Source organism: Epinephelus lanceolatus, chromosome 12 (assembly GCF_041903045.1).
Source record: "Epinephelus lanceolatus isolate andai-2023 chromosome 12, ASM4190304v1, whole genome shotgun sequence".
Taxonomy (NCBI): Eukaryota; Metazoa; Chordata; class Actinopteri; order Perciformes; family Serranidae; genus Epinephelus; species Epinephelus lanceolatus.
The window spans coordinates 33,805,956-33,819,673 of record NC_135745.1 but is presented as its reverse complement, the minus strand read 5'-3'; the positions used below and the strand labels follow the sequence as shown (position 1 = coordinate 33,819,673).

The window sequence follows — 13,718 nt, the reverse complement described above, 5'->3', positions numbered from 1 at the left end:
CTTTACACTCCACCGGCTCTCTGCTTCTCCTTCCCTTCACAGCTAATCAAACATTGCTGTAGCTTCCCCAGAACATTTTGGGCTTCTATCTTATTTTGCTTTTTATTTGTACTCGTCCTAGAGAGGTTGTTTTGGGTCAGGCACAATCTTGTCTTCAAAGCGCTCACCAATAGAAGGGGGTGTTGGAGTGGGAGATTTGGTGTATATGTGTGTGTGTACACAATTATGCTACTCTGCTTCAGTTCTCAGATCAAATGCCAATAAAAGCAACTCTTGAAATTTGAAGTGGCAAAACTTCAGCCCTTTTCACAGTCCGATGTTTGGTTTAGGATACAGTGCTGCGTTTCATTCATGTGTGGTGAACTGATTTCTCACTAAGCGCCAGGAGTGTGGCAGCAGGGAACTTCAGAGCCAGCCAACTGGACATGATCCTATATAAAAAGAATTGAGCTTTTACGGTACAGATATTTTATGCAGTATGTCTTTTTCTTTTTTTTTAAATCTTGTATCCAATGAAAACACGAAGTGCAATAAGCAGTGATAGTGCTGCATGATTGCCAGGATCACTCTGATTCCATGCTGGTAAGCTGTGGTGGAAGAAGTATTCAGATTCTTTACTTACGCAAGTAGGGATATACTGAAATAGAGCAAAAGCTAAATGTAAACATATTTCTCACCACAAGTAAAAGTCCTGCATGAATTGATTCCCATTACTGTCATTTATGTTTTGTAAGTTAACCCATACTCATTCTTGGAACCCATCGGCTGTATTCGGCGTCTGACATCCGGCAGACGGCGATACCCCCGGCAGACCCCCAATTTTTGGGCTTTCCGGTTTGATTTGGGCAGAGGAGGCAAATTTCCGTTTCTGACTTCCGTTTATATGCTGAACCATTGCAATGGATTCAGAGTTTGCAGTTCCGCCTCCTTAGTTCACCGCACGGACCGTTTAACCTGGCAACAACTGCAGCCGGCTCAAACGTGATTGATCAATATCACGCGGACTACAAACAGCCTACAACCGGAAACCAGGGCTCTTCCGCTCTTCTTCCAGAGGCAAGATCTCCAGGGTTTGTCTACAGACTCTACATTCACTGAATGTAATGAGTCTGAATTTCTGACACAGAGCTTTTACTTTGAAGTACCGTTCCCTGTTGTAGAGTGAGTGACTAACGGACAGCTACACGACAGAGACAGCAAACTAGCTCAAGGACATGGCCAAAGTATGATGCTGAATACATTGAAGTACCTTGTCCTTGAAAGAATGACCAAAGGGAAATCTGGACCCCGTAACTGGACCAGTTGGGAATCACTGCTTTGGAGGCACTTAGAATTTAAAATAGTATTTCACTGTTGGAAAGATGGGCTTGTTTTAAAACTTGGCTGTCTGTGCAGTAGAAAGACTTTTGAAACTGGTGCTATATGACCAGAGAAAACAGAGAAACAGGGCTGTGGCATTGGCGTTGGCTTTGGCTCAATAGGTAGAAAATCTACAACTACCAGAATGCACTGCGCCGCACCAGACCAATAAACGCTCCCGCTGGTGGCTGATGTAATGTGAGCTTGGTCATTTTTCCACAGGAAACAATATGGTGGCGGACTTGTTACCAACAATATCAAATGACAGTTAAGGCGTTAAAAGAAGTTTCTGGAAACATTTGAGGCGAGAAATAGGCAACGCAGTCACAGAATCTTGGTTTATATTTGATTAGCACTACTTAGTTTTACCGTTTGATCTCAGTTTTTTCAGCCCCCGTTTGTACAATACAGAGAACAGTATGACACCCACTTCTTGTTCACAGATTCTCATTACAGCCAAACAGTGCACTAAAATATGTTTCTGAATAGATTTTAGGGCGAGAAAAAGGCAATACAGTAACAAAATCTTTGTTTATATTTGATCAGCATCGCCTAGTTTTACAGATTGCCCCAGGTTTGGTCTGAGTTTGAGTGAGAGGGGCCACTCTCTGTCTCGATCTGCTTGTTTGTGTCCGTACAGCAATCTATAGTTAGAGTAACAGCCCTAAAGCCAGCTAAAATCTGCCGAATGATGCAGAGATATCTGGGGGCTGGTAAGAGGGCGGGAAGTTTAGTTCAGTGTAGTTCATTTACACATACTATTGACATTGTTATAGTACATAGCTGGCCGAAAAGTTGCAAAGTATCCCTTTAAGTGAACATAAAAAGACTGAATTATTTTACCAGTACTGTATGCCCTTGTATTAATTATTTCAGCCAAAAATATTTGCTTTCCAGGCATTAAATGTTTGTTCCCTAGGCCGCACTTTATAAAGAGCAACTTTATTTCCGTGCCAGATTCAGCATCAAGGGAACTTAGATAATCGGTGACATGAAGTTGCTTATCCTGTGATTATTTTGAAGAGTTATGGCCACTTTGGTACTGTGGTACACAGCCAAATGCTCCATATTGAGATTACCACAGGGTGCTGATATAGCCCTTTGGAGATAGATCATTTGGAAAGCAGACAGCCAGCAGTGCTGTTCACAGACACACTAATTCTACAGCTGGCTCCTTAGATAATGTCCTCAGATATGATCAACCTATTTTCCAGCTCTGTTAAAACTATCTGATTGAGCGGGGCTTATCTGATTGTGTACATAGCACACACACACACACAAACGCTCTGGTCAGCGCATTACTCTACTGCCATTCTCTGATTTACCGAGTCATTAACAGCTATTTTTGAGTGAAAGAGAAAGTGTCTTGTATCTTTAATACAAGGCAGGCAGGGTCATGTGTTAATAGCGAGGGAATGGGAACACAGTGTGTTATCGCATGTCACCACACCCTTAACCGTTACAGTATCAAAAGCCTTGGCAAGCTCTCAAAGCTCAACGTGTTCTTTGATTGGCTGTAGTTATTTTTGATTCCCTTTTTAACTTGGCCTTTCTCACTGACAGCATACACATGGAGCACACCTACTGTATGCCATACATACTTAACATCATTGAGCTTCTGTGTTTTCTTCTCCTGGCCATCTGTCAACTAATCGATGTAATGTAAAATTCACATAAGAATGTTGTGTTTTGTAAAACTAAAGCCATTAGGGAAACACTGGTGAGAAAAATAACATCCCTGACAATGGCTTCAAGTAAAAGACAGATTGTTGACCTGACAAGCACCTCAGATGCTCTTTCTCCAGCCCACCCCAAACACACCATCCTTAACCAGTGTTGTCCAAGTCTGAAGCTGATTACTGTGTCTGAGTCGGTGTCTACCCAACATCTCTTATTGGATTTCGGCCTAAGTCCATCTTGTGTTTCAGTTGATTGTGTGCTACCATACCCTGCTGGCTTGCTACTGTAGTAGAGGCTGAGGCAATTTTATGAAGTTAGTAGACTGCCAAGTATATCATCTACCTCTCTAATAATGTAACCATTTAGAAAAGATGAACCTTCTTGCGCTCTCAGGATAGAATTACTACATGAGAGGGGGGCTGATTTCTGGGAGGGAGTGTTCAACAGATTATTTTAAATGTTAACATAATTACTCTGCCAGTGTGTGGCTGAGCACCTCTCTGATATAACGCTGCTTCATCAGGCCTGTATCTATCTGCCCAACCGCCTTCCACTTCTCTCTTTATGCTCTGTCTGTCCAACCTCTGCCCTCTGGCGTGGCTTTGGACCCCGTGCCAATCACTGTAGGCAGTTCCAGCTCGGGATCTGGGAAAGCAAAACATTCCAGTTGAGTTTCAAGGTTGTCCAAAAAATGCAGGTATGTGGCAGAGACTCTTTGAGATGTGTTTTCATTCAACGCGGTCCATCCAAAACACAGCAAATCTGTAGTAAATATCCTGTATGTTCAGTGGATCTGGGAACTTCAAAGGGAACTGGCTTCCTGGGGCAGGAGAAGGGTTACTGCATTAATTGCCTGTTTTCTAACAAAGTTATTCTTGTTCTCAAAAAATATCAAAACAGCAGCATCAGGAAACCGCAACCCTCCTGGTCATCAGCGCATTCCAAATCATAACAAAATTTCCATACTGTATTGAGGAGATGTGAGCTGCATATAAATCATTTCATGAGTGCAGGAGTTTGTGCACGTGTGTTTGAAAAGGGTGGTTATAGCATAACCATCCTCTCAGCAGTGTACTGTATTCGGCCATGCTACTGTAGTACCACATATTGAGAATGGCATGTGAGTTAGCAGGGCAATTATACAGTGGTAGAGTTTCTCCACTCAGGAGTTTTGACTTGTGCAATGAAGGGCACTGAGGTGTTGCTGAAGGGATTGTGACTAACAAGTCAAGACCCCTGAGCCATGGCTTTAATATGGCAAATTACTCCAGAGGTATTTGTCACCTGAGGACGATTAAGGGAATTAGGATTCAGAGTTGACATCCAGTCTGGAGAGCAGAGTGTGTTAAGGTTTAGCCAGGCAGAAGGAGCAGCATACACATTGGGCACTAAGGACCTGTAGAGTGCAGTCCTCTTGGCCTACTGGGGTCTATGTTAAGTCACATTAAAGCCAGAATTTGTTATTTGAAGTCAGATGAAAAGCTATAACGTGTAGACAACACAGCATGTACAATTCTTGAGAAACTTTGAAATTTGTTAGAATAAATTCACTGTAGCACGTCCTGCTACAAAACTGCCGATCCTCACATTCTGCATACTACACCTGTCTGTGCAATTTATCTGTTCTCACAAGTTTTCAGCATATTAAAAACTGTTACTTAACCAGTGCACCTACAATGTGGGCACAAGTTTTGAAACTCAGAGCTCAGTTTGCTGTCTTCCACTACGTACTCTCACAAAAAATATTTATTACTCAATTTAAAGTATTTAAAGTAATGACACACCTTAATCATGAGTGCCACAGCTGGCTGCCTTTAAATGGGCCTAATAATTGAAAAGATATCACTGGTGATTCATCATGAGACATTTTCTCACATCAACTCCGCACAAAGTCTGCAGGAGCAAGTCAGGACATTGTCCGGAGTTTCCCTTTCACACATGTTGCACACAACAGGGAATTGTCTGCGGCAGATCCATTCAGATACTCCGGTGTCGGCATGGAGTGGCACCTTGGCAGTGCATACAAGAGACAGGACATGCCACAGACTACACGGCAGCCTGTAACCAGTTCGTAATTTGGTCGTAAACAAAAGAGTCACTTGCCGTTCCTTGAATTGGCTCTTACCCACAGAGTTACCGAATCTCGTCACCTCTTCAGCTAGACATTTTCATTGCCGTCTTTGTTTAAATGACCCTTCTTCTTTACTCGTGGATGTTTATTTTCTCCCAGTTTTCCATGAGTCGCATCATCGGAACGTCACCCACATGCTCACTTGCTCACGGTGAATTCTCTGCACACTTACATGCTCTATCCACACATGGGCTCAGTTGGACATTACAAGGACTTTGTAGGGAGCGGACAGGGTTAGATTTCTAAGATATCCAGTCCAACTGCTTCAGACAGTTCGTTCTCACGTACAAGTCCTCAGGGTTATGTGTAGATAATTTCAGGTTTGCAGTGCATGTGTGACAGGGGCTATGGTGAAAAGCATCAGTATCTGAAAGGTCCAACAACTGATCCATTTTATTTCCTGGCAACAACTACAGGATGGAGACAAACTCCACAACAAGGTTGTTAAAAAGTACCAGTCATGTGATGCATGCATACAAGAAAATTTACAAGTTACAGGAAGATCAACTTAAAAAAAGAAATAACTTTAAATTTTATGCCACAGAAGTTGTGTCTGTGAGCAGAGCATTAATGAGTGAGGCCACCTGTGTGAAGTAGCTGCAGGGTTCCATTGCAGAGATTGGAGAGATGCCGCATATAATAACTTTATGGCAGAGTGGCAAAGAGAAAGTTGAAGTAAACAAAAATGAACAAAGCTGATCTCAGCCAAAGTTACGTCAGACACCAATACAATCCATCCAATCCAACATTTGAAGCTTGAAAATTGTTGTTGAGTCATCGTCCCCAAGCAATTTGACAGCGCTTGAGTACTTTTGCAAAGAATAAGGGAGAAAAATTGTCCAGATGTTCAAAACTGTTACTGCTGCCAAAGGTGCCTACTAAGATTTGACTGGAAGAGGGTGAGAATCTACGAAAATATTTTAAATTTAGAGATTTTTTTTTTAAGTTAACATTAAATACTCTTTAAAATCCTCATTAAACAAAATGCTTTATTTTCATGAAACAATAAAACATGACATTTCTGTGTTTTACATGTCTGTAGTCTGTATACTGAAAATGCAAATGAAGTATGATTTTCATGATACACGTATTACTAGATATTAATAGATATGTCCTACATTGTAGACTTCACTGACTCATAGAGACCTTGGAAGACTGTGCCTCAAGTCCCCAATACATATTTTAGTGTATCCTTCAGGCAGAATCCACTAAATGCTGTTTGTTGGTATACTGTATGTAATATATTTTCAAAGATGAAAAAAGAGTGGACTCAGCAATATGTTTGCTGTTGGACATACAAATAGTGGCAATTGGCTTCTAATGATTCCAGAAAGTGGCGTGGTATATTCGTGACACAGTCAGCCTGTCCTGACTACTGTGGTGGCTTTAACAGCCAAAGTCTCTCTGAGTATCACTTACTCCATGCAGCTACTCGCAAGGGACGGAGAGGCCAGGCTAGATTCCTCTGTGAGTCCCTGGATATTAGTTTCATATCACAGATAACACACAAACACAAAGGAGGGAAAGAGCCAGCCGGTGAGGAGAACGGGGTCAGGGACAGAAGGGGAGAGAGGACACACACCAATTGTGGTGAAAATGACAACCTTAAAACAGAATTAAAGCAATATATCTTTCCCACGTGGCCTACAGTGTGCTTTCCAGGAGCCAAATTTATAGTTTGCTTTACCAAGGGCTCTATGAAGTGGCGCTGAGAATTTCTAGCAAAGATAGCAGAGAGAACAGATTGAGCTTGGTATGTGTTTAATGAATCAGCTTATTTAAGATGTCTTCAGTGATGAGGTCCCACCCGTGTGTAGACACTTCTGTTTATTGAGTGATTGACAAATGTCCTTACTTTTTTAGTAGCTGATGGAAATTTAAAGGATATCAATTTTTGGACAGTATAGCTTCTAGAGAAGACATTTATGGTTCATTGTTGCATATAAACCTACCCAGACAACCAATACCTTACACCTAACATGGTTCACCATCAACTTTTTGAGGCACTTGTGTTTTGGACTAGTAAATTTGCCTGTCACTTGTTCAGGCACTAAAGTCACTTGACTATAATAAATGACAATAATTTACTTTTTTCATTTTGTTAAATGCAGAACTGAGACAAACCTTGTTTTTATCAAAGTACTCAAAGTACACATTTTTAATGACATACTATGGTATAGCTTTTCACATGACATTTTTATGGCATACTATACTATGGCCTTTTTTTTTTTATGACATACGATACTACCACTTTTTTATATGACATTTTTATGCCAAGCTGAGTGGCACCACGTTGGCACTGAGTTGGCAGTTGAGAGACATCTCCCACAACTCACTGTCAACTAGGAGAAAAGTTTGCATGGTTTGTTGTGACAACGGGTCAGCGGCCTTCAATCTGATTTAGGACAGTCAGTGAGCAACCACTTTCTACGTTTTAGTTTTCCATTCATTTTATATGCTAATTACTTGTGCCAAGGAGGTTATGATTTTGTTCATTCATCAGCTACAATAATAAAAACCAATCCTTTATAATATTATTCTTAAAATTTTATTAAAATTAAAATTTAATTTCTGAGTCAGTGGAGGTGAGTGTTTGAACTGCAAGTGGTTCCTACTCTGCAGAATACTTGGATCGACTACTGATTGGTCACTCAAGGCATGACTCAGAAGTCAGCGTATCCTAATACAATGGTTCATATGATATCTTATGAAAATGCACATATGGTGGTTTGTATGATATCTAATGACCTAGCGCCCAACAAATGGTGTTGTCATGTTATGTACTTGACGTGAAGTTATGGTTTAAGCAAATAAAGCTACAAAGGTTAGGTTTAGGAAAAGAAACATGGCGATGACGTACTTTAAAATAACTCAAATTTCACTTGGTTTCACACGATCCTGAACACCAGTCTATATACACAAACTACTGGCTAATGATTACGTGTGTTATAAGCGAATTGTGGTGCGGAAGACCGAAGATCAAGGACGCGGCGACGCGGCCCTGCCACGGCAGCCACCCGTGGGCAAACAAATCAGTCTCCAACGTGCCACTGTCCAGCAACCTCGAATCTGTAGGGGAGGGGGGCGGACACGACTCGCGGCAGTATTTTGAATTTGAGTGCAGTCACCGTTTTGGCCACATTCTTACATACAGCGCCTTTAATGAGGCAATTAAATTTCTCTTCCACTTGTCCCAGACAGGCAGACAAGCTGTAATGTTGAGCCCTGCCTTATCAGTGCTGCGCAGTTGCACTTACCCAATATAAACTAGTGGAAATGTGTTCTTGGATTGCTCCTCTTGGTTGGTGAGGTCATATTAAAAGAGATCCATGTTATAAAGTTCGTGTCACTAGATGTAATGGTGGAAGTATGATGACATTTAATCCCAGGATGAGGTAGACAGCCAACAGTGTTCACTTGTTTTTTATGTCTTCATAACCAAAACCAAACACATGGAATTAGAACTGACAGACCCATTTTGTTTTTTGGAGTTACTCTTACATTGATGATGCAGTGGGAAATTTTATTGATAGATTTATTTAAAAGTGCATATTGATGTGTGTTTGTATGTATGTTGAAATAGATTGGGGTTCTCATATATATTGCACCCATCAATCACATTTGGAAAGGAGCCCTTTTAAGCCTGGTAGGAGGTACTTTCAAAAGTAGCAGATGTAAGCCAGCCCAAAACAAAAGTTTAATATTGTAGTTTGTTAAAATTGGTGGTATGCAGACTTATTCATTGATGGTCTAGGTAATTGGGCTGTATGATTTCAGGAAAAAATGCACTATGTGATAGCATTTGTTAATATTGTGATGACGATATGACTCATGATAAATTAACAGATACTGAAGTTTTAATGTCTGTCTGCTTTAGATTTGTGCTGCTAACATATCAATCATGTCATCAATCAGTAGCACAGTCACAATGTAGCATTATCAAAAAATGTGCTGCGTCCCCTGGATCGCAAAGCTATCTAAGATAACAGGAATGTCTGTAGTAATATCCTATTTTTGTATTTTATGAACCTTAAAATACAAGATTATTGTCTACGAGTGGTCCACAGGAACTTCTGTGCCACCCCGCCACATTTACCGGGAAATAGCCAAGCCTCAGAAAGTCAGGGATGAGAGCAGATGGGTGGGTGGACTGGTGTCAGATCTATGTACAGCACCAGAAGTAAAACACCAACACATCATGGACAGTATGATAATAACATCCAAAACTCAAGTTTCATTCTCAGTGGTTTCTGTTACATGAGAAATACTATTTAAGTCATGCATTGTCACTGTTTCAACACAACATGCAGCGTGTGAATGCATGGAACATGTTAACGTACTACTTATCACAGTTCAAGCAGTGCTTCGAGATACCAACATTACGCATGTTGATGTCACGATGAAGGTAAATTGTGCAGCCCTACTAGGTAAGCGACATTAAAGTGGTATTCCTTAACACACCCATGAAAAAACAGGATAGGATTTTGCAGGAACAGTATCAACACGGAAACAGTGTCGACAGGGATATGGTGTCAACATAAAAAGACTGTACTGCCACAGAGATGGCGATAATGAGCTGTAAGGGGCAGGACAGCCAGTTATGACTTCACTCGCCTGGCTCTGGGATGGGAACAAATGGAGCCTCACTGGGTAATTAAGAGACACCCAGGCCTCACTAGGATATGCCAGGCAAATGGGAGAGAGGGAGCAGAAAGGGAAAGAGGGATTGAGAATGCAACCCTATTGTGTTTCATGAAGGGATTTGGACAGTGAGGCACTGGTCTTGCGGTCTGTCCTAAGGCCATGCTTTAGGCTCTGGTTACAACACCTGCCTCTAGCCACCCCCGTCCAGCCCTTCCCCCTGTAAAATGAGTTATCATATCAGACTTCTGCATTATGGAAATGTCCCTGTTCAAGGAAATGTGTGGGAAAGGACGATTTTAATAGCCCATGCTAATTGCAAGCAGTCTCAGTGATGTCATTACAGTGTTTATGTATGTAGCGATGGTGAGAAGCAGGTGACACTGGCAGGACAGGGCGGACTCTTGTTTCCGCTGATGTAATTGTGCCTGATTGAGCTGTTCTTTGGATCACAGTATTTGCAGTTAAGTCATTGCCTTTATGTGGTTGTAATGAACTGCAGTATTATGGCTAATGACTGTCTAGTTTTAGAGGTGATTTCACACGGATTACTCTACCCTGTATGTTTGTGGGTGCATTTGTGTAAGTGACAGTAAATTTAGCATGTTTGCATTGCAAAATGCAAGTGCATGCATGTATTTTTATGTTTTTATGGGACATACAGTATACATGCATGTACAAATGTATGTCTTGACGACGTGTGCAATTGTGTGAGCCACAGATATTTATACGTGCAGCAGAGATAGTATTTTTAGCAGGAAACATGGATGAATTCTTGGTCTACTTTCTCACCCTCCCGTGGTGCCTCCTCTGTCTCCCAATGGAGTTATGGCCTGTCTATCTATGTGCATACTCAGGACACTATACATATACTCACACATATTTGCCCAGCACAGTGTAGAATCATATGTCTGTCTCACAGGATAAAAGATGTTGTCTTATCTGATCCAAACTGAGATACCTCAACCTTTATCTGCACTTCCATTTCTTGTGATATGCTTTAGGTGTTACCACTGACTTGAAAATAAAAGAAAGATAACTGCTGATTAAAAGAATTTAAAACGTGTCCTTTTCTGACTTTTCTAGATGTGGATCTGTTGGTTTGCAAGCACCAGGGTCCATCCTGCTGCACCCGCAAGATGGAGGAGAGCTACCAGTTAGCCGTAAGAAGAGAAACCCTCCACAACATTCAGTCCTACAGCTACGAGCTTGAGCACCTCATCTCTGGACACTCAGATGCCTTCCAGGGTAAGTGCTGGGACAAATGGACCAAAGCTGGGTTAGATGGGATTGGCCTGAGGCTGTCATGATGAATGAGAAAGACATTTGATTGTGTGATTGGTGAATTGTCAAACAGCTATCTGGTACATACCGTACCCACCACCACATGGGACGTACACCCCAAAGTGCTCGCTTCTACAAAGTATTTAATTTAAAAACTTGACCCAGCTTCATGCTGACCTGACACTGAACTCATGCCCTTTTTTTCAATCCAAATTCAGCAATAAAAACAAAATAACTTTGTGTTTGTTTTCTTGCTTCCAAAGAATATTTATTTGTCCAGTTTTTGGTGGAAAAATTTTTTTACTCCATTCCCCAGGGTCACGGTAGCTGGCGTGCAGGCAAGTGTGCAACTTAGAACATGGGCATGGCTTCACCCCCCCCCCCCCCCCCCCCCCCCTTCCCTTCTTCTGTGGGTTTGGCAGCAGCAGAACTGTAGAGAGGGATCGCTGAGGGTAAACGGGAAAAAGGGTATGAAGCCTTTTTCTCAGCATTTAGTGCTTTGTCATTATCTGATCCTGCTCTCAGGACAGCAAAACAATTACTGGAGCCCTCGCACAAATTACAGTAGTTTTGGAGAGTGAAGCAATCTGTGCACAATAATTATTTTTGTTTGTTTGTTTGGTATTTATTTTGCAGTGTATTTTTTTGGTTGCGATGCCTCTTTCGTAGCCCGGTCATTCAGAAGTCTGAGTTCCGGATAAACAAGGCCCTGCTGTAGATACAAAGCCTGTTTCAGCAAGGTCTTGCCTGCCAAAGGCTTTTGTACTACGCCCAACTGAATAAAGCAGTGCACTAGTTGCCCAAGCTTGTCCTTCCTCTTCCTCTAGTGATTGCAGTGTCATTTAAGTTTTAACATTTCCGAAATAGACCAAATTTTTCCTCCCCAAAACCTCCGAACACAATCCCACAGGGTTGGACACATGCTTTGGATGTTTTTAGTCTTACTGGAATTTCAGTACCATGCAATTAGTTTTTTAAGACAATGGACTGCTTAGACACCATGTTGGCCAAGTTCTGTTTTATAATGGATGTAAGACGACTGGTCCAAGTGTGCAACTCATATGTGATCAGATGCTGTAATAGAGAATGAAACTGGTTAGAGATAACTGTTACATTTAATTTGTGTCATCTTGGCAGGATATATATTACTGTCACAATGACCCCCCCTTAAAAGATATGAGATAAGGTATTTAAATATATGATTTAACCTGATCACATTTACACCTGGTATTAATGTGTGTCTTTTGTGTCCACATCGAGATCCAATTGAGATCCGATTGCTCTGTCCAACTCAAAACAACTTAACATCACTCTTGTCATACTCCTTCTTTTGCCAGTTTCATGTGTTTAATTTTTTGTCACCATTGCAGTCAGGACTGATTGTAGGCATTCTCCATCCTTTACATAACTATTGCTTTATAAATTATCTGGTTGCCAAGTTTTGCTTGTGTACTTTAATCGGCCTAGATTGAAAGCAGACACTTGGTCTCGTCTTGACTGCATATGATAATGGACGTACATGTAGCTACTGTGATGTCACCCATTGGTTTGTGAACTCCCAATTTGAAGCCTTGATTTCGGCATTTCAGCTGTCACCATCTTGGTTTTTGGAGCCAGATGTGACCATATTTGAACAAGAGGGTGGAGCTGGTGAGGAGCAAGAGGTGGATTTAGCATTGTCACATTAGAGCAAGAGGGTCCCTGGTTTGAACCCAGGGTGGGAATTTCGAACCCTGGGGTGGTAGAGCCCTTCTGTGCGGAGCTTGCATGTTCTCTCTGTGTCAGCGTGGGTTTTCTGCGGGTACTCGGGCTTCCTCCCACAGTCCAAAGACATACAGGTTAACTGGTGACCCTTAATTGCCTGTAGGTGTGAATGTGAGTGTGAATGGTTGTCTCTCTCTAGGTGTCAGCCCTGCAATAGTCTGGTGACCTGTCCAGGTTGTACCCTGCCTCTCGCCCAATGTCAGGCCCCCACAACCTCTCTCTCTTACCATGGCTGCAGTTTTTGGCACTTTGGCATTAGATTCATTATCAGCTTTAGAGGTTGCTGGTTGTTCTTAACTCCTACGACAAGTGTCTTGAATATCCATAAGCTTTCTTGCTGCTTTCTCGCAAGTAGCTTAGCTTGCCAACTGGCTAACCGCTGCTACCTTGCTGGGTTGAAATGCTCGCACGCAATAACGTATTTCCGTTCTATCTGATTTGAAAATGCAATTGCATTTACACCTCAGTGCGTTTTGGGTGTGTTCACACCTGTTCTTTCATGAGGTCAAGCACTATTGCACTTCAGTCACCCTGTAGGGGGTCATTGTGTTCAATGTAGTGAAACGCCACAAAGATGGAAATTCCAGCCTCTTCAAGCACATTACTATGTAGATGTTCACAGAGTGCTGGAGATAAGACCCTCTTACACTTGTTTTACAAGCAGATTATATGAAAAAAGAAGCCATGTTCGAATAGTGTTCCTGGTATTTGTCCTTTTCATCATCGTCATTAAGATCTTTCCCTTCTGACCTCATGTCTGAGCCTGTCTAGAGAATGAAGATCAGGTGTTTCACATCTCCAGAAAAGGCCAAGATGGAAAATAACAATGGAATAACAATAGAAACTGAAGTATGGTGGT

General features: G+C 41.7%; 1 protein-coding gene across 2 annotated transcripts in view; it reads left to right on the top strand.

Annotated features, from left to right (window-relative positions):
- The window catches only part of gpc5c (glypican 5c), a 139,014-nt gene that overhangs the window by 2,501 nt on the left and 122,795 nt on the right, over positions 1–13,718 (top strand). For both annotated transcript variants that reach the window (XM_033651306.2, XM_033651307.2), the window contains exon 2: positions 10,898–11,059. In XM_033651306.2, coding sequence (XP_033507197.2) covers positions 10,898–11,059 — 162 coding nt within the window. The remainder of the gene's footprint in view (positions 1–10,897; positions 11,060–13,718) is intronic.